Below are 25,399 nucleotides of genomic sequence, written 5' to 3' on the forward strand. Positions count from 1 at the left end.
ACCTTTGTTTCACTATCATCCAAGATTATAGTGTGTGAGGGATAATTTTCTCCTTATATAATATAACTTCAGAAATATTTGGAATGACATACTGTAAGCAACTGTGGCAAAGACTACCAACAAGCAAACCTTGAAATCTGGATATTTTCAATAAGAATCAGGAAAATGCTGATGCTATTTGCATCTAAGTAAGCAACTAGAAATGTCGCTATGGCGACTGGTATGCCTCCGCCATAATGCATGATTCTCCTAATAGGTCTATAGTACATGTGGACAATGTGTGATTACATTTTCACAAAATTGGCAAAATATTAAAATGACATGTTTGTCACAAATGTATCGAATATTCACCTTCCTTGACCTATGTTTAATTGGATGAATAGGAGAGCATGTATTTGGGGATTTAAGAACTTTAACTTCGACTTTGACCCTTTCATAAGTTTACACACTTGAGTAATTTTCAAGGTATGGAGTAAAAGTGCAATTTCTGTATTGAACAGTAAATTGTTATCATTTTCATCTGGCCTTTGATTCATAAGAGAATCACTGTCAGGCAGAACATACATAAATATGTACTGAGTTTAAAGATAACTTGAGCCACTTCAGAGATATGGAGAAAGAAGTAAGTTCAGCACTTTCACTTGATCTTTGACCTTTGGACCTTTGACCTTCTTGGCAAAAGAAAAAAAAATCCCAGAGAATATCTAGTGGGTTATACATGCATACATCAAGTTTTAAAAAAATAATCCTGCTGGCATTGCATAAATATAAGGAAGATAGTAAAATTTTGAAGTATTGCCCTTGACCTTTGACCCTGACCTTTGACCCCACAAACCCCAAATTCCCTAGATAACCACTGCCAGTCAGTACATGCATATATACTTTGTTCCATAAAGATACCTTGAACAATTTCCAAGATAGAGAGAAAAAAGTGAAATTTTAACATTTTACTTGACCTTTTGACCTTTGACCTTTTGACCTTTGACCTTTTGACCTCATGACCCCAAACTTTTGCCAGAGAATCTTAATTGGGTAATACATGTATACACTAAGTTTCAAGAAAATATCTTCAGGCATTGCATAGATATGGGGGAAATAGTGAAATTTTACACATTTGACCTCGACCTTTTTACCTTTGACCTTGAGCATGTGCACCCAAAAGTTGATAGGCATAACTTCACCCCCTAATACACATACATGCCAAGTTTCATGAGGATACCTCAAAAGGTGTTGATAGTTACCCTGTCCACAAAATTCATTACGGACAGACAGAAGGAAGGACGGACGGAAGGACGGACGGACGGACAACCCGAAAACATAATGCCTCCAGCACCACTTCGTGGCAGAGGCATAAAAATAATTCCTAAATCACAGAGGCTCTGTATTCTACTGTCGGTTCATGAAACAAATATTCAAGTTTTCAGGGAGCCTCTTGGAAAGTCAGAGAGATTTGTCAGCTCTGCCCTGGACTGCTCGCAGGGAAACTCACCAGGGACATGACAATGCTCTCTCTGATAGGATCGATGGGAGGGTTTGTCACTTGAGCGAAGAGCTGCTTGAAGTATTCAAACACCAGCGGGTTGCGCTGAGACAGGCAGGCCAGGGGTGCGTCGTTACCCATCGAGCCTAGAGATTCTTTCCTGGGGGCAAAAATCAGAGGGTAGCAAACCAGAGATGAGGAGATTACTACCAAGTATAACTGAGAGAGAAACTGATTTGGTTAGTGCACCTTCTCCAGGCATTCCTGTGACCCTGTTCTTGGACGATGTACGTGAGTCTATGCCAGAAGAGGACACACTTGAGGATCTAGGGTGTCGGCTTTCGTGACACTGCCGTGCCTCATCTTTGAAGTGGTCATCTCCGGCAACCAGACACCGGCTCTTGTCTCTGCCTAAGGTCCCTGTCTCTTTACGCCCAGAAGGCGGACTGGTCTTTGGTGTAAGACAGGACGTCATTCTCAAGACAAGGAGCAGGAACGAAAGGGGAAAGGAATGCCATCATCAAGCACCATCCATAGCATCTCTACACTGTCTGCAATCACACCGAAGACACTCGGGCAAGGTCGGAACACATCCAAACATTAAGGCCAAGTGCAGAACAAGCAAAGCAAACAGGTAAAACCCAATACGTTTCTCTCCTTCTCCCTCAATAAAAAGCCAGTGGTCTGTCTTGAACCACTGAGTGGTACTGACATTTAATTGACTTTTTCAGAACACTCTCACATAAGACTGTATTTTACTGTGTGATGAACAGATGAGCCATATTATGCAAGAAAGCACTACTATCCAAGGTCATACCATTTGATTTGCTTGTCTGTCAATGGCCTCTACTTGTAAATCAAGCACCAATCACGCTTTGATACAAATGGCATACACAGCACACTTGAAACTCTTCCATACCAAGCAGAAGCAAGGCAAAACAAAAACATCTTTAAAAAAGAAAGAAAAAAGAATCACGACTGTATGCCCTCTTGTATTTTCTTGCAAAATCCAGATTTTGTTTTCATCATCTGGGTCTTCCAAGGATTCGTATCTGGTAGGCAGAACTTGGAAGGGGGGGTCTTCACACAAGCTTACTTGTTCTTCACAAGCGGAACGAGGAGCATGTTGATATGCTCCACGCTATAGCCGAACATTGGCAGGCGACTGTCGGCCTGGATAGGAGTGAGAGGAGTAGGGGTGCTCTCCGTGCCGCCTGGCTGGTGGGCCTTGTGTAGGTCCTCTAAAGTAATGGCCTGCCAAATGGGGAGGGAACATGAACAGTGCCGTTAATTACAGATTTCATGCTGAAATGAGAAAGTGGAAAGGAAATAGAGAAAAACAAAAGCAAAAACATAGGAAAGAGAGTATACATGCATTTTCTTGCACAAACCAAAGAATAACTTGCAGAATGAATGAAACTGCCTAGCGCAAATCAATAGCAATATCATTGCTAGTAAGCTTTTCCTCTTGAACTAAACTACTGAAATGCATGCACATTTTCTTCACTTCACCTTAGGCTCAATTCTAAGTTCTTTGAAAAATAGAATACTAAAGGTTATATCTATAATGACAATCATAAGCTGTACCATCAACATATTCACAATCTGCCTCATTATCACAAATACTGTTTCCCATCATTATCACGACAAAACAGACACTCAACATTAAGGAAACCATCATCGTCACAGCTACACCAGCACACTTATCGTCACAAGTCCTAACAGCCTTACATCAAGCCATCAAGAATAAATCTATAAATTTCTGCCAAATTTGATAGTTTAAAGCGAAGCAAACACAGTATTAAAAGAAAAATAATGCCTCCAGCACCACTTCATGGCAGAGGCATAATAAAAGGAAAACACAAAACTGACAGATCTTCAACTCTATTGACAGTACATTTACACTGATACTCAATGCTGTTTCTAGTATACCACCGATGAGGGACACAAATGACAAACAACAGCAAAGACTAATGTTGGTGACTCTGTGTATACCAATTTTCTATCACCGTAGCATCCTCTGCTTTGTTCATTTTGTCAGAAAAGTGACTATGTCGCTTTTGCAAGCTGACTGATGTGTAATGAACATTTCCATGAAATCACAAACAGGAGAAATCAGTCAATTTTTTAGTCTCCCAGAAGAGCTACTTTTTTGTTAGAAGTTTACTTCTATGTGTGTTGTTACTGTAAAGCTAGGAAGCAAGTCAATGTGCAGTTTGTAGTATTAGCGCCATCACCCATCTGCATAGATGAAACTTCATACAAGAATGAGCAGCTGAGCAAACAAATGCAGACAGCATCTTGTGTGATCAAGAGACACTGCCTGCATCAGTAAGCCATTGCCATTGTAACCCCTCTCACACCCTAAAAATACTCTGTGGATGGAACCAAGTAAAGATGTGGGATACCTGTGTCTCCAGCCACTGCTTGACTGGTCTCAGGGTGGCAACCTGGTGCTTGAGATCTTCGTCTTTGATCACGGCTCCAACCTCGGTGTCGACGAGCAGCATCCTGCCCGGCTTTAGTCGACTCTGTGACACACATCATAAACAAAATTTGTATTTTCTGATGAGGAAAAGGTAGAAGCAACTTTGTCTTTGTCATATTCTATAATTATGAAGAATTGAATAGACAGCCTGTCTTTGTAATCGATATCTGGTGAGGCAAAGGCTTTATCTGATGAAATATTCATTCTTAAACATTCTAAATGATTTTCACCCCAAGGTCCTTAATGGCAATGCAATGATAAAAAATGTCTTGATTAAAATGTCGTCTTCAAAACCGCGGATCCTCATTTAACCCGTTGAGAATGAGTCACAAGTATACTCGGAAAGGGGTCTATGGGAAATGCGTGTTCTAGCAAAATCAGCCCGTCCTCAACGGGTTAACTCTGTTAGTTCCATATGTAATCTCATTGTTGAGATTGTTTCTGCCACTTTGATGTCATGGTCCTGCAAAGGGTTAAATTAACCTGTAATGTGCTCTCTTTGCATACTTGACATGCTTTATGGTGTGCTAACTTCACTTTTTTTTTTACTGACATATAATGTTGCATATGAGCAGAACCAAAACAACAAAAGTGCCAATACAGATTGAAGGCCAACAGAATAGAATTTGGCTGAGACTTGTTCTGCAATATGTGAAGATTATTTACTCTGCAATATATGAAGACTATTTAATCTGCAATATATGAAGACTGTTTACTCTGCCAATACATAAATCTTGGCAAAAGTCTGTTCCTTACCTTCTGCTGGATGTCAGCAGGTTCCAGGTCCCAAACCCCCACTTCGCTGGCCATGATCATGAAGCCTGACTTGGTGATGTAGTAGCGCGATGGCCTCAGACCGTTCCGATCCAAAATGGCGCCCACGTACCGACCGTCGGAGAAGGTGAACAGAGCTGCAGAGGAAAGAGAAAAACAGATCTGTGAAGAAATCTTATTCAAGTGTCATAAACTCCACAGACATATCCTTGGACTGAGACATAAGAAATCTGTTGTGTTGCCTCACAAAGCTGGGCCAACAACAAAATCACAGTTAGTTTTGGTTCAGTGAGTACACATTGTTTTTGTCAAATGAAAGCAGTTCTCAGTGTATTCTTTCATCTTGTGTACAGATTTGAGAAGGCATTTCAGTTTGACAAGATGGAAAATGGAAAGTGGTATTCATCTGGGATGTGGTGAGGTCTGATGCACATCATTAGAAGGGGATTATGGAGTGATATTTACTTGACACACAATGCAGTAATGGAATGGAATAATGGACTAATGAGTATGAAGAGCTGAAAAATACAAGGAAATTTACAGCTGAGATGCAGAATGGAGGTCATTTAACAGGGGAAGCACAAAGTCATAGCTCCATGGCTTGGCACGGAGTTATGAGTGCCACAAGATAAGGAAAAGGGACTCTAACAAAAAGGTCATAAGATGAGAAAATACAGAGTGATATTTGCTTGATATACATGAGAGTACTTAGGGTCAAAGGATGGGAAATTGGAGATACTGAGCTGAGATGCAGTGAGTTTATAAGGGATGTCATTAAACGGGGAAGCAGAGAGTGATAACTCTTGGGGCATGGCATGGATCTATTAGTGCCACATGATGGAGGTAAAGGGGTTTTAACAGATGTCAGAAGATGAGGAAACATAGTGTGATATTTTTTTGACAAGCAACAGGTTAATGAGGGACATGAGGAAATGAGAATACACAGGAGTCTGTGGGTACCTGGTCCATCCCAGGCCTCCATGGCAAAGGCTGCCCATCGGTAGAAGTCCCTTTTCTCATCACTCATCAGTGGGTCCTTGTGCCATGCCTCGGGAACCATTGTCATCACAGCCTGGAAGGAGGGGAGGTGGTATCAAACCATTTCTTTTTGTGTAATTTCATCCCTCTTTGCACTGGCTACTATTCATATTACCTCGAGCGGGGCACCGAAACATAGTGCAAAGGTTGTATGCTACAAACTACTTAATTCATGTCTATCTTGTGCTCCATTTTCTCTGACATTCTCAAATATCTTTTTTTCCCCCTTACTCTTACTTATGACATGAATAAACAGAAAAAAAGGACAAAGACATTTGGGCTGAATTAAAATTCCTGAAGTAATATCTGCATACGTAGATTGCCAATGATTTCATTAGAACACTCTGAAATTGTGATTCAAAGCATAATTGTTAATAAGGAATGAGGCATTCAACCCACAAATAAACTTCACATAACCTTCACGTAGAAAATGATGCCAGATTAGCTAGCATTATCAAAGAGAGGTGGCAAATAGCTCATGTAGGTTCCTCACTGGTCTGCTGCAACAGTCACAACAACAAACAACTTTACTACAAACCCTAGCATGAAGTCTCGACCATACAAAAACAGTAACACAGACATCACTTATTTTGCTCGTTTTCCATTTGATGACATTTACAGAGGGAAGATTGTTTGAGAATAATATTACCTCGAGCAGAGGGGTGCAGTAGGCAGAGGCAACTCCAACAACAACAACAACAACAACAACAACAACATGCTCTGCATTGTTGTGTTTGTTTGTTTATTCATTTTTTAAGCATTAGTTAATTTGATATTAGAGTAGTATGATTCCTGTACCTCAGGTAGGGATCTACCACCAGCCATGATGAGGAATTCGAGGACGTTGTCCACCCTACCAGAGTCTGGCAGCCCCTCCTCCACCACCGGGTAGAGCTGCTTCAGCTCCTCCCCATATTTGGCGCTCCTCATCACCCCCTCCCGGGCCCGCATCAGGTTCTCGTTGCCACGGATGGTGTTGATTTCGCCATTGTGGGCCAGGTACCTGTACAAGACAGATATTTGTTTCATAACCCCATTTCACAAGGTCGCTAACCTTGAGCTATCACACACTTATCAAACATCTCAATAAAATAAGTTCATCGCTTAACAGACATTGAACTGTTTAATAGAGAAATAAAATCAAGTTACCTATCAAATAAATGTGTGATGCCCATAATAATTGTGAAAAACGGATTCACAATGTGAACTCTACAGACCATTAATTTTTTACACCAGACATAACAGAGAAGCACAAAATTTAATGGACAAGTTAAACATTCTAACACTGAATCTTATGCTTTCTATCTCTGTAAGATATCTTAGCATCAATGACTGTAATAAAAACAGCGCTCAACCAGGTCACCAAACATTCTGGACCCTGTTTCATATAAAGATGCGATCAAACATGAGTCAGAAAATTAAACAAATTAAGAGTGATATTTATCTTATATCTTCACAAGGTGACAAACCTCAAGCTATCACATACATGTACCTATGAGACATTTCAATAAAATAAGTTCATCGCATGTAACAGACATTGAACTGTTAGGGGAATGATATCAAGATATATGCAATACATATAGATGTGATGCCCATAACTTTATTGTGAAGTACAAAGTTTGAATCTCGAGTGATATTTGTTTTATATCTTCACAAGGTGACTAACCTCAAGCCATCACTTAAGAAACATCTCAATAAAACAAAATTCACTTAAAACAGACATTGAACTGTTATGGGAATGATATTAAGATATGCAATTTACAAATGTGTGATGCCCATGATTTTATTGTGAAGCACACAGTTTGAAGTCTACCGACCATTAATCTGTAGCATTATATTACAAATCAAATGCACAACAAAATACACTGTAGCATAATTTCAATGTATTTGACACCATTCTAAAATTGTGTGTATATACACATATTACTATGCTTCCTCTCTAGGATATCATGACCTCGATGAAAACAAAGGGCCAAAGTGTGTTCAAAGACAGCACTCAACCAAATCAGAAAAAAAAAAATTAGTCTACACAGACACATACATGTACTACACCAATTGAACAGCAGTCTATACTGGGGTAAAATACAAGCACTTTATATTGCTTGTATTTAACTGAAGGTTACTGGTGCAAGGGTGTATGCCTAAAATCTAACATTCCATAATAGATTTGAGGGCATAGACTCTGCTACACATAGACATGCAAAAGCATACACCTTACACCACATCTAAAAGCCATCGCCCTACTCCCTCTCATTCTATGTTGTAGGAATATAGGGGTCATACACCTTACACCTTTACACTGTGCAATCTTTCAACACACGAAAACATACACCCTACACCCTGACACTCTGCAGTCTATGAACAAACAAATTACTTCCTATAACCTTATACTCTGTAGTCTTTGAACACATCAAATAAAACATACACCCTACACCCTTGTATAGGCCTATCTACAGTTTATGAGCACATGAAAACATATACCCTACATCCTTACACTCTACACCATATGAACACATGAAAACACTCACACTATACACTCGACACACCATACTATGATAGTACCAATCACTTACCTGTGAGGGTGTGCCCTCTCCCAGCTGGGGAACGTGTTGGTGGAAAAGCGACTGTGGACCACGGCAAAGTGGCTCTCATAGTCTGGATCGCTGAGGTCAAGGAAATATTTCCACAGCTGGCTGGGGGTCAGAAGGCCCTGGAGGTGAAAGGTCAAGAAAAGACAGAACCAGATAATGATAGAGAGACAGAGAAAATGTGACAAGATTTTGATTTCAGAAAACAGCTAAGGCAGACCAAATGCTACAAAATCATTTAATTAGCAACTTTTGGTGGCTATATACAGTGTAGATCCAATGTACAACGCCGCTTTAAGATTAATGTTTGCTTTATCTCTGGAATAGATAAATGATATTACAAAAGATACAGAGTAAGTGCAACTTATGAAAATGGACAGTGTTAAACAGTAATACATTATGAAGGGCAGACACAATTCATTGTTTAGATATCACATATAATTAATTTGTTAACAATATGAGCGACTCAATATCACAACTATTATTTTAAATCTCTTATGCCCATCAAGATCAGCTTTAGTCATCCAAACTTCTTTTGTTTTTGTTTTTACTGGAAAAGAATACACTTTACACAAGGCAATTCAGTGCAAAACAATTAAAATCACTTTGATATACTGCACCCTGCCTATCAGGACATGGATCAATTCAATGGCAAAATTGCACACTGTGCATTATAAATCAAACATGTACAGCACTGATGTTATGCATTTCCTTTCACTATAGAACCTAGTGCCCTATCAAATACACTTTATAGGTAATTGGGAGGCAATTCAGGTGTATGAAACAATTAATGTGCCATACTATGATGCTGTGGACAAGGATGCAGGAAGACTCAACATTACTGAAAAAACTAATTTAGAGGCATGCCTTTTTAATCAAATGAGCATTATAAAATGTGATTATTTCCCCATTTATACTATCAGGTATTCATATACAGTCAAACCTGTCTATAGCAGCCACACAAGGGAGATGATAAAGGTGGCCATTACAGACAGGTGGATGCTACAAAGATAGGTTTGGATGTGTCTGTATTTGATGTGATGCACTAAGTAATCTAAATTGTATGCGCAAGTCAAAGATGATTGTATGCTCCACCAGCACCAACTCTTACAATCTAAACACTACTGTAATGCGATTTAGAAATTTGGAGATGGCATCTTATTATCCATGCTCTATATAATATCACAGAGATTATTTTCCAGCCATCATCAGCCACCCGCTCCAAAAGGCTGCCCTCAGGAGACCGGCCCGTGATACTGTACAGTATTATCAGACAGGAAGTGACACCCAGCGATCGTGTGTCAACATTGAGAGCACGCACTCGTCACATGATCTCAGCAGTACCTGTACAAAATAAAGGGCTCAGACCCTTTGTCATAAATTCTCAATTACAATCTCTTGAAAGTAAAAGAACCCCTCAGGGGCCACAAGAGGCTCAGCTCTTATTAACGAGAGATGACCCTTGTCACCCTATTGAAGGCTTTGGGTAGGATAGCTAGCTATCACATGGTAAAATTAATGCCGTGAATTTCTGCACTGGAGGTGCATGGTCCTATTTTCAAAATATGACTCATCATACATACAAATTGTACAGTATACTGGTACATTATCACGCAAGACAACATCAGCAAAATGTAGTCAAAAACCTAAAAATGCAACGATACACAAGAATGCTTTTGCAGTCATTTGAACTCCAAGTGGTTTGGTTTCAACTTCCATTTAATACATGTATTTTATGCTTGAAATCACTAATTGTGATGAGGTGAACAATTAGACCGATAAGAAACTAGGAACTATATAATGGGTCATTTTACATAAACTGGGTTCATTTTTAGGACTTATATATTTTTAGGACTATATATGAAACAGTTTTGAGAACAAAATCAGAGGGCTTGCATGGTAATTTAAAAAAAAGCCCTGCAAAGATACAATACACCTGTACCTGGCCTTTACCCTTGCTAAAATGAACTTCCATAACCCTCATAATTTACTGATCATTGCAATTTCACCATAATCTCTCTCTCTCTCTCAAAAATGCTGTTCAAAGTCAGCTATGAGCAATGAGAAGGACCTCTTTACTGCCAGCAGGTTTCCCTAAATTGTCTATCAATTGTTGAGTCCTTTTATAGCTTGCCCTGGTCGCATGGTTTTCTGATACAATTTATGGGCAGCTCTGCTAGGCGCAGTTTCCAAACACAATGTGTCGTGTACTTGGTAGTCCACAATTGTACACTGTCCTCTCTCCAATGAGACCATTTTCCATGACTTAATATCACTTTTGAATGATTTTGTGCACAATTTTTTGTTTTGATACCACTGAGAAAAGAATCTTTAAAAACCTCTATGCATGCAAGTGTACATTTTTCAAAGTTGGCTATATTCAGGGAAAAGCATTGCTTGCTTTCACTGCTTATTCACTGCTAAAATAATCACGGAGTGAATGAAAAAAGGGGGATGAATGGTTTTGTGATGACATGAGAATAAATTCAAACATTTTAAATCTCTGTTGTCACATAATCAAAAGAAGATGTTAGTTCAAACAATCAAAATAGAGGAATGTTTTCATATCTGACTTAGATAATACTAAAATACATGCTGTATTTGTTTCAGCCATAATGGTTTGTGTGGTGTGTGAGGCACTATTGCACACTATTCCACCCACCTGCATGTATAAACTGTATACAATCAATCATCTTTCCATTAAGGGAATGAGCACCTAGATGCATAATGTACTTTGTGGGCGTAGAGCCAGACGTAAATCCAGTCTTAATGGAAAGAAATCGAGTTAGAGGGAGTTTGCTGGCCCCGCCAGAGCGGTAAATTGACATCCAAAGTCAACAATGACAAATGAAGGGGCACACAGCTCCAAGGATCTGTGGAGGATGTGGTTTTAGGAGGCTACACAAAATCTCCAACGGTCTATTTGATAATCTGTCTATACACTTGTACATGTATTTGATACACTAGTGTACAATTCCCAAGAGAACATAAATTGTACAAGTTGTAGATTCAATGGCACGGAATCAGAATTATCTAAATGCATTGGACATTGTCACTTAAAGATTTTTTTTTTCTTTTTAAATATGAAACAGCGACAAGTGAATCAAGCAAGTTAATGGACACATGATAGATAGGAACTGCTGATGTGTAGGTGGATAGTAGCATTTGAGGTCAGTTTCAGCTGCTATGCATGCCTTCAAGCATCTTCTTGGAACTACATGCAGAACTTGTATTCTTTATTTTATTTATTCATTTATTTTGTTTTAGTAGGGTAGCTCTCACTGCTTTTCTCAGAGGCCCTACACATACAGTACTGTACATCATAAGATACACACATTGTAGACACCTAAAAGAATAACTAAGTATCATACAAATTGTACTGGTAATCATTCTAGTCAGCACAAAATATTGCCATAATATGATTGTTGCTCTAAATAAAATCCAAATTTCCTCTAGTCTGTTACTTGCACAGACAGTGAAATAAATCTGTCCTGTAAAAGTATAGCAGTTAATTTCATTTGTCACAGTTTACATATGACCTAAAAGAAATGCAGTTTTACAAGAACTTTCATGTTAATATTCTGGACTCTCACTCACGAATGGGCTTTAAATATCTAACTTAAACAATACACATGTCATGTCTTGTGCATGTATGGGAAGAAAATGAATGTTATCATATCATTCTTGATTGAGTTTTGGTTAAAAAAACAAAACAAAAAACAGTACCGGTACTTTTACCTTTCCTATTAAAACATATTAAAAGTAATATGATTGGTAAAAAACAGTATTTTTATGAAACCTGCAGTATTTTCGGTTTAAAAAGAATAGAAGAGACAAAACACTGCACAAAGATTAACAAAATTACCATATGTCCCTCTGTCAATGTGGTTGAGTGACAAATGAGAGTGCCTGGAGAAATGCACTTAAACAGCCAAGATGAAAACTGTGCACCCAACACACCACTGCCTGGTGGTGGCATGAATGGAAATTGATAAATCACATGAGCTCCTGACTTAAAGTACATTTGATGTATGTTCACAATGATCATAACGAGATAAGCTTTCCTGGAACAGATCAACAGCCAGATGGTATAGAGTTCAGTCATGTCAGGAGGGAGTTGATTTGAACTTTGTATTCATTGTGACTACAAGCTCTTAAAAAAAGCACTATCCAATTAATGATGTACAAATTGTATCTCCACTTCTATGACTGAAAACAAAAAGATCCCAGGTTCGGTTCATGTACTTGTACTCATATTTTAAAATGATTTATTGCAGCAGTTTGTTTACTGTGTTTCTGATAAGGCACTATAAGTCATTCATATTCATTCACAGTTCAAGTAGCTGTTAAAAAATTGGTTTGTTCTTTTTGTAATGTTTCATGACATACAGTACCTACAATGTACAATGTATATTACAAATAAAGAAACATGTTGGTATGCAGACAGTGGTTATGTAAACTTCACTGGTGAGATGTAGCGTGTTTCCCTTCAGCATAGTGAAAACTGAGTTTACACCAATGTTCCTTCAGTGTACTCAAATGGACACACACAACACTAGAGACAATCAATTTATGACAAAAATAAAAGCATTGTGACATGAAATCAGAAATTATCATTTCAGCAAATTTTGCCATGAAGTCCTCAAAAATTTCTAGGAGATGAAAGGGACACGCTGGATGGTAACGTCATTATTACTGAAAAGTTCCGCTTGGCTATGTGCGCTACCCCTCTCAAATCAAATGTATTCCGCATCACGAGACACGAAGGACGTGAGGTGAGGATTATTTAGCTGCATCCATGCAAATCGCAAGCACGTGAGTAATTCCCTTTTTGTGCATATTTCCAGCTTCAATTACCACCCAGCAGGCATGTGATGTCACGGGCACGACGGGTCCACGTCCCGTGACGTCAAGAGCAGATCATGCAAAGTAGTCGACTCTCACAAGGTGCTCTTCCAAAATTGCTTGTGCGCAGAAGAATTGATTGAGTCTTCTTATTGACACAGTTGCTCTTCCATGACCCTTTCCTTCCTCGCCCTTTATTTCTTTCAATGATCATTTCCTGAACACAATGCTCTTGCTCAGTGCCTGGGGATTATTGTTCAGTGCCAACAGAAAAAAATATATATTATTTTGTAGACCCATAATTGTGCCTATTTCACTTAGAGTAAACCAGACTATGTCTATTACCCTTTCATTTTCATCAATTCTTGTCTAATGATACTGTACTTTTAATAACACTTGATATACAAGCTGCCATTCGTTTTTTTAATAAGGAAGTAGGATTTCATGGGCAAAGTCTAAGAACGACTTTTTTTCTCTACACTTTTGCAGACCATGTCATTCCAATTTCACTGATGCATTTCATTTCCTGCGTATGTTTCCATTAACAAATTCATGCATTTTCTCTTGGCTGAATCTGTGACAAAATTCTATTCATGAACCCATTTGTATACAGTACATTGAACCATTCACACCATTGATGTCTTTACACTATTCAGTGAATACTTTTACTCTCTCTCTCTCTCTCCTTGCTCTTCTATTCTTCAAATACCCCTCAATCATAATCCTATTGGAATAATTTCATTGCTGCATCTGAGAGCTCGTAAGCATTCAAATCACATGATATCCATATCAGATATGATATATTTTACTGTCAAATGCACTTTGCTTCCTCTCATCTCTATTAGCTGTCAAAAAAATTTGAATTATTGAAATGAGTTTAAAGGGATGGTACAGTATTGGTGGAGATGAGAATTGGGCTTCTAACTTTTTGTGAGATACCAAGAGAACACTTTAATATGATATAGTACAGAGCATACCATTTTAAGAGGAATTCAAAGTTTATTTGATGAAAATCGGGTTTGGAATGACTGAAACATCCAAAAACAAAGTAAAACAAAGCGATCGTAATAAAGTGTGGGTCCCACACATTATCAGAATCGCTCTTTTTTGGATATCTCAGCCACTTCAAAACCAATTTTCATCAAATAAACGTTGAATTTCTCATAGAATTACATGCTCTTTCATATTTCATAAGAGGTTTCTCATTATCTCACCAAAAAATGTTAGAAACCTGAAATTAGGTCTCAACCAAAACTATACGATCCCTTTAATTTTTATTTCCACAATCACGGGGTAAAACACCCTGATCAGTAGAGCTGGTTTTCATATGGAACCACAATATTATCATCATAATTCTATGTCATAGGACCAGCTGGTTACAGAATTGCTCTTCAATAGTCTCCTCTCAAATCACTTTGTTTGAAATCACTCTGTATACATACTGTGCCTCCTATTTCTAGTATTACTTCCATGCGCTTTTTCTGTCCTTTACCCTCTTTATTTTCTTTCATTTTCCTTCTTCCCTTCACTAAAGTTTAGCACATACCCTCAAATCCAATCAATTACATTACAAAAGTTTGATTGGCTTTAAATCATATATATTGATTTTGGGGCAATGATTTGCCAATAATAATATCAAGATAGGCAAGTCGGTAATGGCGTATGAATCAAAGTTTGCTTTCTTTGTCCCACCTTGTAGACAATGGACTTGGTGGACAGAGTGCAGATGTAGAAACGCCATTCCTTTCTTGGGATACAATGGGTGGCTCGCTTCCTTAGAGCAAACACCTGAAACAGAAACAAAATGGACAAATCAAATTCTATTAAAAGAAAAGTAGAAAAATAATCTAATCACATGCACACTGTTAACATGTACTCCTTTTCTGTCCATGAAATACATATTTCCCCCATGTGAAGGGTACATTAATGTGAATATGTTATACACATACACACACACACACACACACACACACGCACACACACACACACACACACACACACACACACACACACACACGGACACACACACACACACACACACATAGTTGTATGCTGGCAGCTCCTGAAGAGATTGCGTGATACGCATTGAAGAATGAATATTAAAGTGTAGAAATGTTATGAACATTTATTCTTAGGCGTTTTATTTTAGGAGGTGCGGATGAATCAGAATGGCACTGGAAGGGCAAAGGTTTAACACAGAATAATGATCAATAAGAAATGCACAAGGACAATGTGTAAATTCCATTTACACCTCCATTGACAGCACGGTACACTTCCAATTACATTTCCATTTCTATGACATCCTGGTAAAATATGCATACAGCATACCCATGTAGAATACACTGTACTAAAAAATCTACAAGTACTATGTATACTGTTTTTTTTTTTCATCACTTTTAGATTAAGAGTAGACATTACATCCTCAGTATATACAGAATCACTCCAAATCCAAGATTTAGCACTTTTTTTTGACAGTGATAACAACAGTTAACAAATAATTTATGAAAACTATTACTGGAACAGTGGAATTTTTCACAAATTTTGCATGACAAGATACTAGTTCAAAAATACAAGCACATGATATGTATCTATCATTTTTTGCTTGTTATGTAAGTAACACTATTTGTTCATCTGGCTCTGTGGAATTAAGAATACATGAAATCCACCTTACCCAGCCAATTGTGGGGGAAATTTCCACTGTTACAGTTTATTTTTTAGGGGAAACTTATAAGCAGTGCAAACATCATGACCTCACCTAATAATGCACACAATGGAAATTGTCACTAGGTAGTATTCATTCATTCTAACATAAGACACTCTTTCACTGGTGAAACGCACCAGTATCCAGTATGCTTAGAAAATGACTTTGTGTTCTGTGTGCTTTCGCATTGAGAAGTTAACCTTGTGCATCATTTTTTTTTTTTCTGGGGGGGTCAAATTGTTGTCATCAGTCATGACATAGATGCATGCTTACTGTACATGAACACTGGACTTTTGTCAAGGTGGAATTTCTCTGTTTTGTACTGGGATTACATGTCTTGAATGTCTCATTGTGTATTTTGTGACACAGATTTTGTGAATGAGTTTGCTGTTTCAGAAATTTTGCTTTGCAAAACTGCAGAAAGCATTCATGGCCATTGAGCCTTTAATCACATTTCAGCTAATGCATTGAATAGTGTGGTATGTCCAAGGCAATGAACCATAAAATCTGGTCATAAGATAAGCTTTCATAATCATGTTTGCTACTGGTTTCTCTAGCAAGTTTATGAAGTTGTTTAAAAAAGACAGGAATACCGGTAGTAATTTTATTCGCAGCTATGAAAATCTCCCTGCACATAAAATTCAACAAGTACATGTAGAGCTCTGCGTTTGAACAAATAAGGGCAAAGTCAGACATGTATATTGCACATATTTAATATGCAAACAACATTCTCAACCCATAACTTGTTATCTCACAAACACTATACATTGCGAGTTAGAGATATTTCCTCACAAAACTTCACACACTGCTATGTAGAAGGCATCCTGATAAAAAAGAGAGTACATACATGCATCACACAAAACATAATATATGCCTTTTCAGTAACACTTTGTGAGCTCATGTATTAGGACCAGGATGTTCACTGTACCTTGCACCTACCTTATTCAGTACACACTATACACATGAAATTTGTGATAACTGCTAGTCCTTTTATTGTTTCAAAGCTATAGTAAGTAGCATTTCATTTGGGGCTACAAAATGCTGAAGGTATCCACCTCCAATCTACAGCATGAGCGCACATCATTGTTAATGGAGAGGACTGTAAAAATAGTGAGAGATTCTCTGTTTACTCCTCACAATTATGATTTTGTCAATTTTACCAACATTGTTAAAAGATTAACACTCCCTCCACCCTGGAAATCTTAAGCATCTTGGAAGTAAATGAGGGAAAAGAAATGACTTCTATATCTGAACATTATCAATTAAACATTCAAATTTCCCCCTTCACTACACTGCAATTTGTGACTCAGACTACAAGATGTACAAGTCCACAGCTCAAATCTGTGCACGTACCCAACTTCAGACTATTAAAGCTGGTGTTATGCAATCTAGTAACTTCCTTGTATCTTGTGTAACATCAAATATTTATTTTGTAGTAAATGCCAGAGAGCATTTAAGGCACCATCCCCACTAATGAGAGACTGATTGTTCCCAAGGTACATGTATTACAATCAATCCCAAACACACAGACAGAACAGATAGGATACAGGCTGTCTATAGCAGATAGTGGGTTATCAATTAATACTAAACCAGGAACATACTCTCAGTATTTATCTGTTGCACAGCACTTATCAGCTGCACTGCACTTATTGGCTGGACTGCACGTGCAGAGTTCACTGAGTGCATTATGGGCAAACGTGATAAGTTCGTGCAGTGTGAGTACAAACTATAACATATCCATCCTAACCTCGGGGCAGAGTACAGACCAACCACCTGCACAAAGTACCACGTAAAAGGCACTTATGTATCTACCACGTCATCAAGGCTTGCATTGATTGCCGGTTGTCTTTTTTCCACTACATTTTCAATTACTATTCATTCATCCATTCACCCAATCATCCGTTAAGGCATCCAGCCAGTAAGCCAGTCATCTATCCATCCATCTATCCATTCATCCACCTATATCCTTCCATTCATATATCATTCGACCATCCATCCCCTATTTACTTTTTCACTCATCCATTTAATCACTCATTCTTTATCCATTCATCTATTTATTCATACATCTAATCATGCATTCATTAGTTCATCCATCCATCCATCCATCCATCCATTACAGGCATGACATCCATCAATCTATCCATTCATTTTATACATTCATTTGTTCATTCTTGATTTTTCTCTGCTTATTTTGGGAGCCATGATAAAAGTGGTAGGCAAAGGAATATTCATTCTTCTTTTCCTCTGCTTATTGGAAGGTTTTGAGCAAGGAGTAGGGAAGGAACAATATTCTTTCTTTTTCTCTATCTTTAATCAATTTCAAGACTTTCCATCATGTGAACAACTCATAAAATAATAATGTCATCATGCACCTGCATATAATGCACTTTGGATAAGTTACATGTATAAACCACTATCTCTTGGTACACTACAATACCAAATTAGTGAGAGGTATCAAAATTTGGACCGGCAATTGATCAAAAGAATGCTTTTACTTCTTCTGCCTTTGCTCCTCAAATAATCTTTAAATACCGATTCAACGTTTTGTTGTTGTTGTTTTCCGAAAAGTTACCATACTGAACAGTGTTACCAAAAGTACAAAACAGGCAAAGAAATTTCAACTATTCAAGTACCATGTGGAAGGAAGGCTTTCCTGTGTCAACAAACAGGATAGGCTAATGCCTGGAGAATTGTTGAGAATGATCACTGTTGGCTAAATGACCCTGCCCCCTTTTCTATTCCACCCCTTCACTCCCCCTGCCCAGTCACCTTTCCATGTTCCCTTCCTCCCTGCTATTCCCTCTCCTCTCATTCCACCTCCCTCTTTTCCCTTCACTTCCCCCTTACTAGTAGTTCCCTTTCCATTCACCCATTTCTTCTTCCTCATTTTTCTTCCCTTGCATCCTCCTCTCCCTTTTCCCTTTTCTCCTTTCACATGCCCTTCCCATTCACCTTTCCATGTTCCCTTCTTTTCTTCTCTGCCCTTTCAACCCATCTCGCTCCCTTTACCTATTTCCCTTTTTCCCTTCTCCCTTCCTGCTCCCTTACCCATTCGCCTGTGTACCCTTCCTCGGATTTCTTCCCTTTCTGAATCACCCCCTCCCCCTCTCCCTATTCTTCAATGAATCCTCTCCCCTTTCCCATAATAGTTGACTGTTTTCCCTCTCAGCCTTCTTTTCCCCTTTCCTACTTCCCCCCTCCCCATAACCATTGTCCCCTTCTCATTCACCCCTCTGAGCTTTGGGGTATCTTTCCTTCATCCCCCCCCCCCTTTTCTCCCCTTCTAGCCCTCCCCCTCCCCTCAATTGTGGACTATCAAACCCTCACTCCTCTCTCCAACCACCCCATCAAAAAAAAAAAAAAAAAAATGAAAGCAAAGCTAGGGGAAAACAAAATCAAACACAGCCAAGAGGTGGAGGGGAGTGGAGAGGGGTCAAAAACTTACCCTTTGTTGGAAGGATTCTTTGTCCTCTCCTCCGGTGACGAACACCTGTCTGATGAGGGGCTCCCTCGCCCTCGCTATGATCCCAAGCACCTCGTTGTTGCAGGGTACAGTGCGCCATGCCAGCACCTATACGCAAGGAACAGAGAGCAATGGGTGATGTTGTCATGGAGTAAAATGCATCACGAAATGTAAATGTCCCTTGGAACTCACATTTGTACAAACACACTCTGTCTGGGATGTACACCTGTACCTTTAACATATTATTAAAGCATTAATATGCGTTTCATAAAGAAAAAAAACCCCAGAAAAGCGGGGAGTAATTTTCCTGGTATGGCATCGCAATTTGCCATGCATTTTTATATGATTGCTACACAAAATTCCTGGTGTATAGCAGGTTCTTTTTTTTGCATAGGACTGTATGGAACTTTGTTTAAAGTATTATCCCATTGATCAAAACTGCTGATCAAATTTGAGAAGCAAAATTATTACCTGGAAAAGGAAAAATTATATTTTTTAACAACAAGAATGAGGCACGTGTGTATGATATGTCAATCTCATATGTGTACATGGAGTCATTCTCAACATGTGACGAACTTAAATTGTTAGCAAATAATATCGTATCAATATCCCATTTATCATTCAGAAGCTGTATTTCATTTTCTACCAGTGCCTACCTTCACTTTGGGACCTTTACAGATAAGGTAACTTAGTGCATCATTGCATTTCCACATATACAACCTTGTACTAGCAGCTTCAATTACGAGAAAAGAAAGGAAGCAACAACTAAAAGCAAACAAGAAAAAAAGTGAATCTGTAAATACACTGTAGTGTCATTTGATCACTATTGATGGGAAGTGCCTAGGTTCAATTTCTTTCCAACACTGACCTTGAGCTGACATTCAGTTGCCAGTTCCTCAAACTTGGCCTCACACTGACCGGCCGAGGCGGGGTCCAGGAAGAAAAGACCGGTGGCGTAGTGCCCGGGGCCTGGGAGTTCTGTCTGGTGTTCCTCACTGTCGGGACCAATAGTAATGATACTGATAATTATATGGTCTTCTTCATCCAGAGTAGCCTCTGTAGTGTTGCCACTGCTCTACCAAGTACCATTGGAACCTACCACCTACCAGTGTGTTGCCAGACCTGTACCCATTTGAGGGATATAGTGGTAAAAATCATGGAGCTACAACGTTGTAGCTCCATGGTTTTAAAAATCATCATTGTTCAAGGACGCAAGCACTTGATTGGATTCTAATACTTGGGACCCCTCAGATTGAAAAGTCATATAAGTCTTTATGCACTATATAGTGCATATATGCCACAGTGTTCACATAGCAAATTTACTGTAGCTCAATCTATGATTTGACAATTGGTATTGTTCTGTCTGTTTCTTTTTATCAAATTCAGGGCTTTCTTTTTTAAACAGGATGTCAGCAGAACTCAAGTACCGGTACTGAAATACTTTGATTCTTGATTTCTTTCTAACCAACTGAGGACAAACTGATATATAATTGCTTTATATAGCATGCATTTCTCATAGACACCTGCCCTGGAAGCATACTAAACTTCAACAGGTTTTAAACAAATCCTAAGCCAAAGAATTCAGCCATACCTGGGTAATCATGTGATACAAATCACATGGCTCTGATTTGTTGCCCAGGGTTGAAAGGATGGTGTATTCCCAGTCCTTTTGTTCCAATTCCATACTGTATTACATAATATGGGCATTTTATAAGCAACACAGGACAATGAAAAAGTACAATGGAAAAAGGACAATGAAAAAAAGTCAGAATAGATGACTGATGCAACACACAAACCATCGTCTCATAATCTGTAATTACCCTTTCTCCTATTTCTTAGTACTCAATACACATTCTGAAGTAAAACTTTTCATATTTGCTACTTAATACTGCCAATTCTAACAACAACAAAAAAACACCTATTTACTACTTAACTATCCACCGTTCATCTTACTTGTTTTCTAGTCATTTTCCTAATATCACAACACAGACGTCTTGCAATGAAGAAAAAAAAGGAGTACAATGTATGCTTGGATTTCTCCATATGGACACTACTTAAAGAAGAAATAAAATGCTGAGAAGCATTCTTAAGTACAACATGTACAAGGACCAACAGTTTGAAATCCTAGGACAACATGTGATGATGATTAAATATCATGGTCTCCATCCAATGAGAAAAAAAAGAAAAAAAACAAACAATCCAAACAAACAAACGGATGCTGACAGAATGCTAAAATTGTCAAGCTACTATCTCAAACTTTCTCTAGCTAAAAATAATCTTTCACAAATGAGCAGTAGACCAAATATTTTTGGTCGACATGCATTTTGGATGCATGTCAACTGCTTGAGTTTAGCCTTCTTTCAGTCTTTGTTATGTGATTTGATTTGGGCTATGCCATCATAGTCTACCCCCCCCCCCCCCGTTCTATAAACATAATGCATCATACAGACTTGAAAACCACGTACCTCACAGAATTTCAAGTCTCAAAATCATTCAGCCGTACAACACCTGCTCCCACATCCTATGGTAAGCAGACAAACAAGAACATACAACGTAGGCCTCTATAAATGCCAAGGGTTTTTTTTTTCTGTTTCTATAATGTATCAGCAAATTTCTTTTTACGGCCCAATAAATATCCTACACCCTTGTACATGCCTACATACAATAAGGCAGGCCTATGTATCACTTGCATAGTGACTGATTAGTATTAGTACCAACATTGCATAAAGGAAAACAGAACAATGCTTTGCTGTTATATCACCAGATTCTCATCCTGTCTACCCAGTATTGCGCTAATCTCAAAATCAATATTACCTCACAAGGACATCACAGCTCCAACTCTACCATATTATACAACTGTAGGTCAATTCTAAGAAACAACAACAGCAACACAGACAAAAGGAATGCCAGCAGGGAACCTGGTGAAATAGGTCACCATTAAGAGGGTCAAGCATTCAGGTCACCTCTGCCCTGGCCAGCTTGCCCACAGCCCTCCTCCCTTCCCTATCCCAGACCTCACCCCCTTCTCCATCCCAGTCCAGCAGCACACACTTCTACTGTATGCCTAATAGGCCACAGGGCTTTGAAGGGCTTTATTTGGTGGTTTAAAGGGTGTGTACAGTTCTGGTCGAGGTGAAGATTTAGCTTTTAACGTTTTGTCAGATATTCAGAAACCACTCTATCAGATGTGAAAGAGCATGCAGTTCTAAGGGGTATCAAAAGTTTGTTCTATGAAAATCGGTTTTGAAATGGCTGAGATATCCAAAAACAAGGTGAAACAAAGAGATACTAATAAAGTTGGGGCATGTCGCCTTTTATTATTAGCACTTTTTTTTTTGGATATCTCAGTCATTTGAAAACCAATTTTAATCAAATAAACGTTGAATCCTTCTTAAAACAAGGAAAAGTAGAAATTACGCGGTGCGTAAAATATGTCCCCGCCGGAAGTAGCATTTAGTAGCAAAATGTACAATATCGGTAAAAAATCAAGGTCAAAGGTCAAAGAAGTCAAAGGTCAAAATTCTGTGTAGAAGTTTTGAAGCCCTCACCTAGTGCCATCACAAAAAGCAAACGGAATCGAAATCGGGTTAGAAATGGCGAAGGAGTAGCATTTTGTAGCCAATGTACAATATAGGTCAAAAATCAAGGTCAAAGGTCAAAGAAGTCAAAGGTCAAAATTCTGTGTAGAAGTTTTGAAGCCCTAACCTAGTGCCATCACAAAAAGCAAACGGAATCGAAATCGGGTTAGAAATGGCGAAGGAGTAGCATTTTGTAGCCAATGTACAATATAGGTCAAAAATCAAGGTCAAAGGTCAAAGAAGTCAAAGGTCAAAATTCTGTGTAGAAGTTTTGAAGCCCTCACCTAGTGCCATCACATAAAGCAAACGGAATCGAAATCGGGTTAGAAATGGCGAAGGAGTAGCATTTTGTAGCCAATGTACAATATAGGTCAAAAATCAAGGTCAAAGGTCAAAGAAGTCAAAGGTCAAAATTCTGTGTAGAAGTTTTGAAGCCCTCACCTAGTGCCATCACATAAAGCAAACGGAATCGAAATCGGGTTAGAAATGGCGAAGGAGTAGCATTTTGTAGCCAATGTACAATATAGGTCAAAAATCAAGGTCAAAGGTCAAAGAAGTCAAAGGTCAAAATTCTGTGTATAAGTTTTGAAGCCCTCACCAAGTGCCATCACATAAAGCAAACGGAATCGAAATCGGGTTAGAAATGGCGAAGGAGTAGCATTTTGTAGCCAATGTACAATATAGGTCAAAAATCAAGGTCAAAGGTCAAAGAAATCAAAGGTCAAAATTCTGTGTAGAAATTTTGAAGCCCTCACCTAGTGCCATCACATAAAGCAAACGGAATCGAAATCGGGTTAGAAATGGCGAAGGAGTAGCATTTTGTAGCCAATGTACAATATAGGTCAAAAATCAAGGTCAAAGGTCAAAGAAGTCAAAGGTCAAAATTCTGTGTAAAAGTTTTGAAGCCCTCACCTAGTGCCATCACATAAAGCAAACGGAATCGAAATCGGGTTAGAAATGGCGAAGGAGTAGCATTTTGAAGCAAAATGTACAATATAGGTCAAAGGTCAAGGTCAAAGGTCACAACTGAAATTCTGTGTAGAAGTTTCAAAGCTCCCATGTAGTGCTATCATATAAAGCAAACAGAATTAAAATTGGCTCATAAATGACAGAGAAGTAGCAAATTGAACATTTTGATCACACACGGACGCACAGACAGACAGACAGACGGACGGACGGACAGACACACGGACACACACACGTACGGAGCCCGTTTCATAGTCCCCTGCTCGAACTCGTTCGGCGGGGACAATTACATGCTCTTTCAAATTTCAAAAGAGGCTTTTCATTATCTCACTTAGGAATGTTCAAAACATGAATCCTTACCTCAACCAGTACTGTACAGTCCCTTTAATTACTAGCCTCTTCCACTTGACCTCACACAGATGGATCGATCGAAATCAGACAACTAGGACATTTCAGCTGTACACACGGCAACACTCCAAGCACAATGCATCATTCCACCTTCCTTCTGTAACACTTTAACTTGCCCCATGTACATTAGTACACTGTCCTAGTACGTATGTCTCTGTTTTCATTGTCCTGAAGTGAACCTGAGTGTCCTTCAATAGAAACTGTCCTTCAGAACAGCGCACTACGTTCTTGACCGCTGCAGAATTTGTGAATTTATGGTGTCATAGAAAACCTGGGTCAATTCACCACAATCTCTTTTAGAAATGACCTGGATGTCTGCTGTCTTCTGACACTACAGCCAACAAAGTGAGGAAAAAAAAAATTGGGCAACCTTACTTCTGATGGTAGATATAGGACCCTATTGATATAGCTCATAAAATAAAGGAGCTTTAAATAAACTATGTCTGTGAATATTCTGGCATTTGATAGAACCAAACTCATACAACAGAAAAGAAAATGAGGGACTGGTGGCTATCAAACATTTGATTTTATGATAATTTTGTCAAAATAACCTGATGACGTAAACTGACTGAAATTCAAGGCTGACCCAAGATTAAGAAGTTATACATCCATAATTACCAATTTACAGCCTTTTACAATCTTCTTATTGCTTCTAAGGCTTTCATTTCTTCTTTATAATTATCCGCACTGCTCGGGTTTTAAACTTTGAACTTGAGATGACCCTCTCCTACTCATCACGAATCATTATACTCTCTCATCTATCCTCTTGCAGTGGGTGATAACATCAGGGCACCTACCGGAGGACTCGCTGGAATAGTTTGTGAGGAATGCCGGTCATGATGCCAGCCCCGTCTCCAGTGTCGTCGTCGCATCCTGTGGCCCCTCGGTGCTTCATTCGGCACAATATGGTCCTCGCATCTTGCACAATCTAATGTACACAAAAACCACAAGAAGACTGAAAGCTATTCACTCTGTGGTATTGATTTAAAGTCATGACATTCAAATGTAGATACAGTGCCACAACTTCAGGAAATAACGACAAGGATGAAAAAAAAAATTATAGAATTATA

At 38.7% G+C, this 25,399-nt stretch overlaps 1 protein-coding gene across 1 annotated transcript in view; it reads right to left on the bottom strand.

The window, feature by feature from the left end:
- Nucleotides 1–25,399, bottom strand: part of LOC139728491 (uncharacterized) — a 60,032-nt gene that overhangs the window by 24,972 nt on the left and 9,661 nt on the right. Inside the window, exons 3-13 of the mRNA XM_071639429.1 lie at nt 25,127–25,257; nt 20,246–20,372; nt 19,360–19,485; nt 14,906–15,001; nt 8,354–8,490; nt 6,579–6,783; nt 5,703–5,814; nt 4,725–4,879; nt 3,889–4,011; nt 2,577–2,734; nt 1,490–1,640 (exon numbers count right to left, since the gene is read on the bottom strand). Of these exons, the coding sequence (XP_071495530.1) occupies nt 1,490–1,640; nt 2,577–2,734; nt 3,889–4,011; nt 4,725–4,879; nt 5,703–5,814; nt 6,579–6,783; nt 8,354–8,490; nt 14,906–15,001; nt 19,360–19,485; nt 20,246–20,372; nt 25,127–25,257 (1,521 nt within the window). The remainder of the gene's footprint in view (nt 1–1,489; nt 1,641–2,576; nt 2,735–3,888; nt 4,012–4,724; nt 4,880–5,702; nt 5,815–6,578; nt 6,784–8,353; nt 8,491–14,905; nt 15,002–19,359; nt 19,486–20,245; nt 20,373–25,126; nt 25,258–25,399) is intronic.

This window comes from Diadema antillarum, unplaced genomic scaffold, assembly GCF_040938485.1.
Source record: "Diadema antillarum isolate AM-2024a unplaced genomic scaffold, OU_Dant_1.0 seq00000182_RagTag, whole genome shotgun sequence".
NCBI lineage: Eukaryota > Metazoa > Echinodermata > Echinoidea > Diadematoida > Diadematidae > Diadema > Diadema antillarum.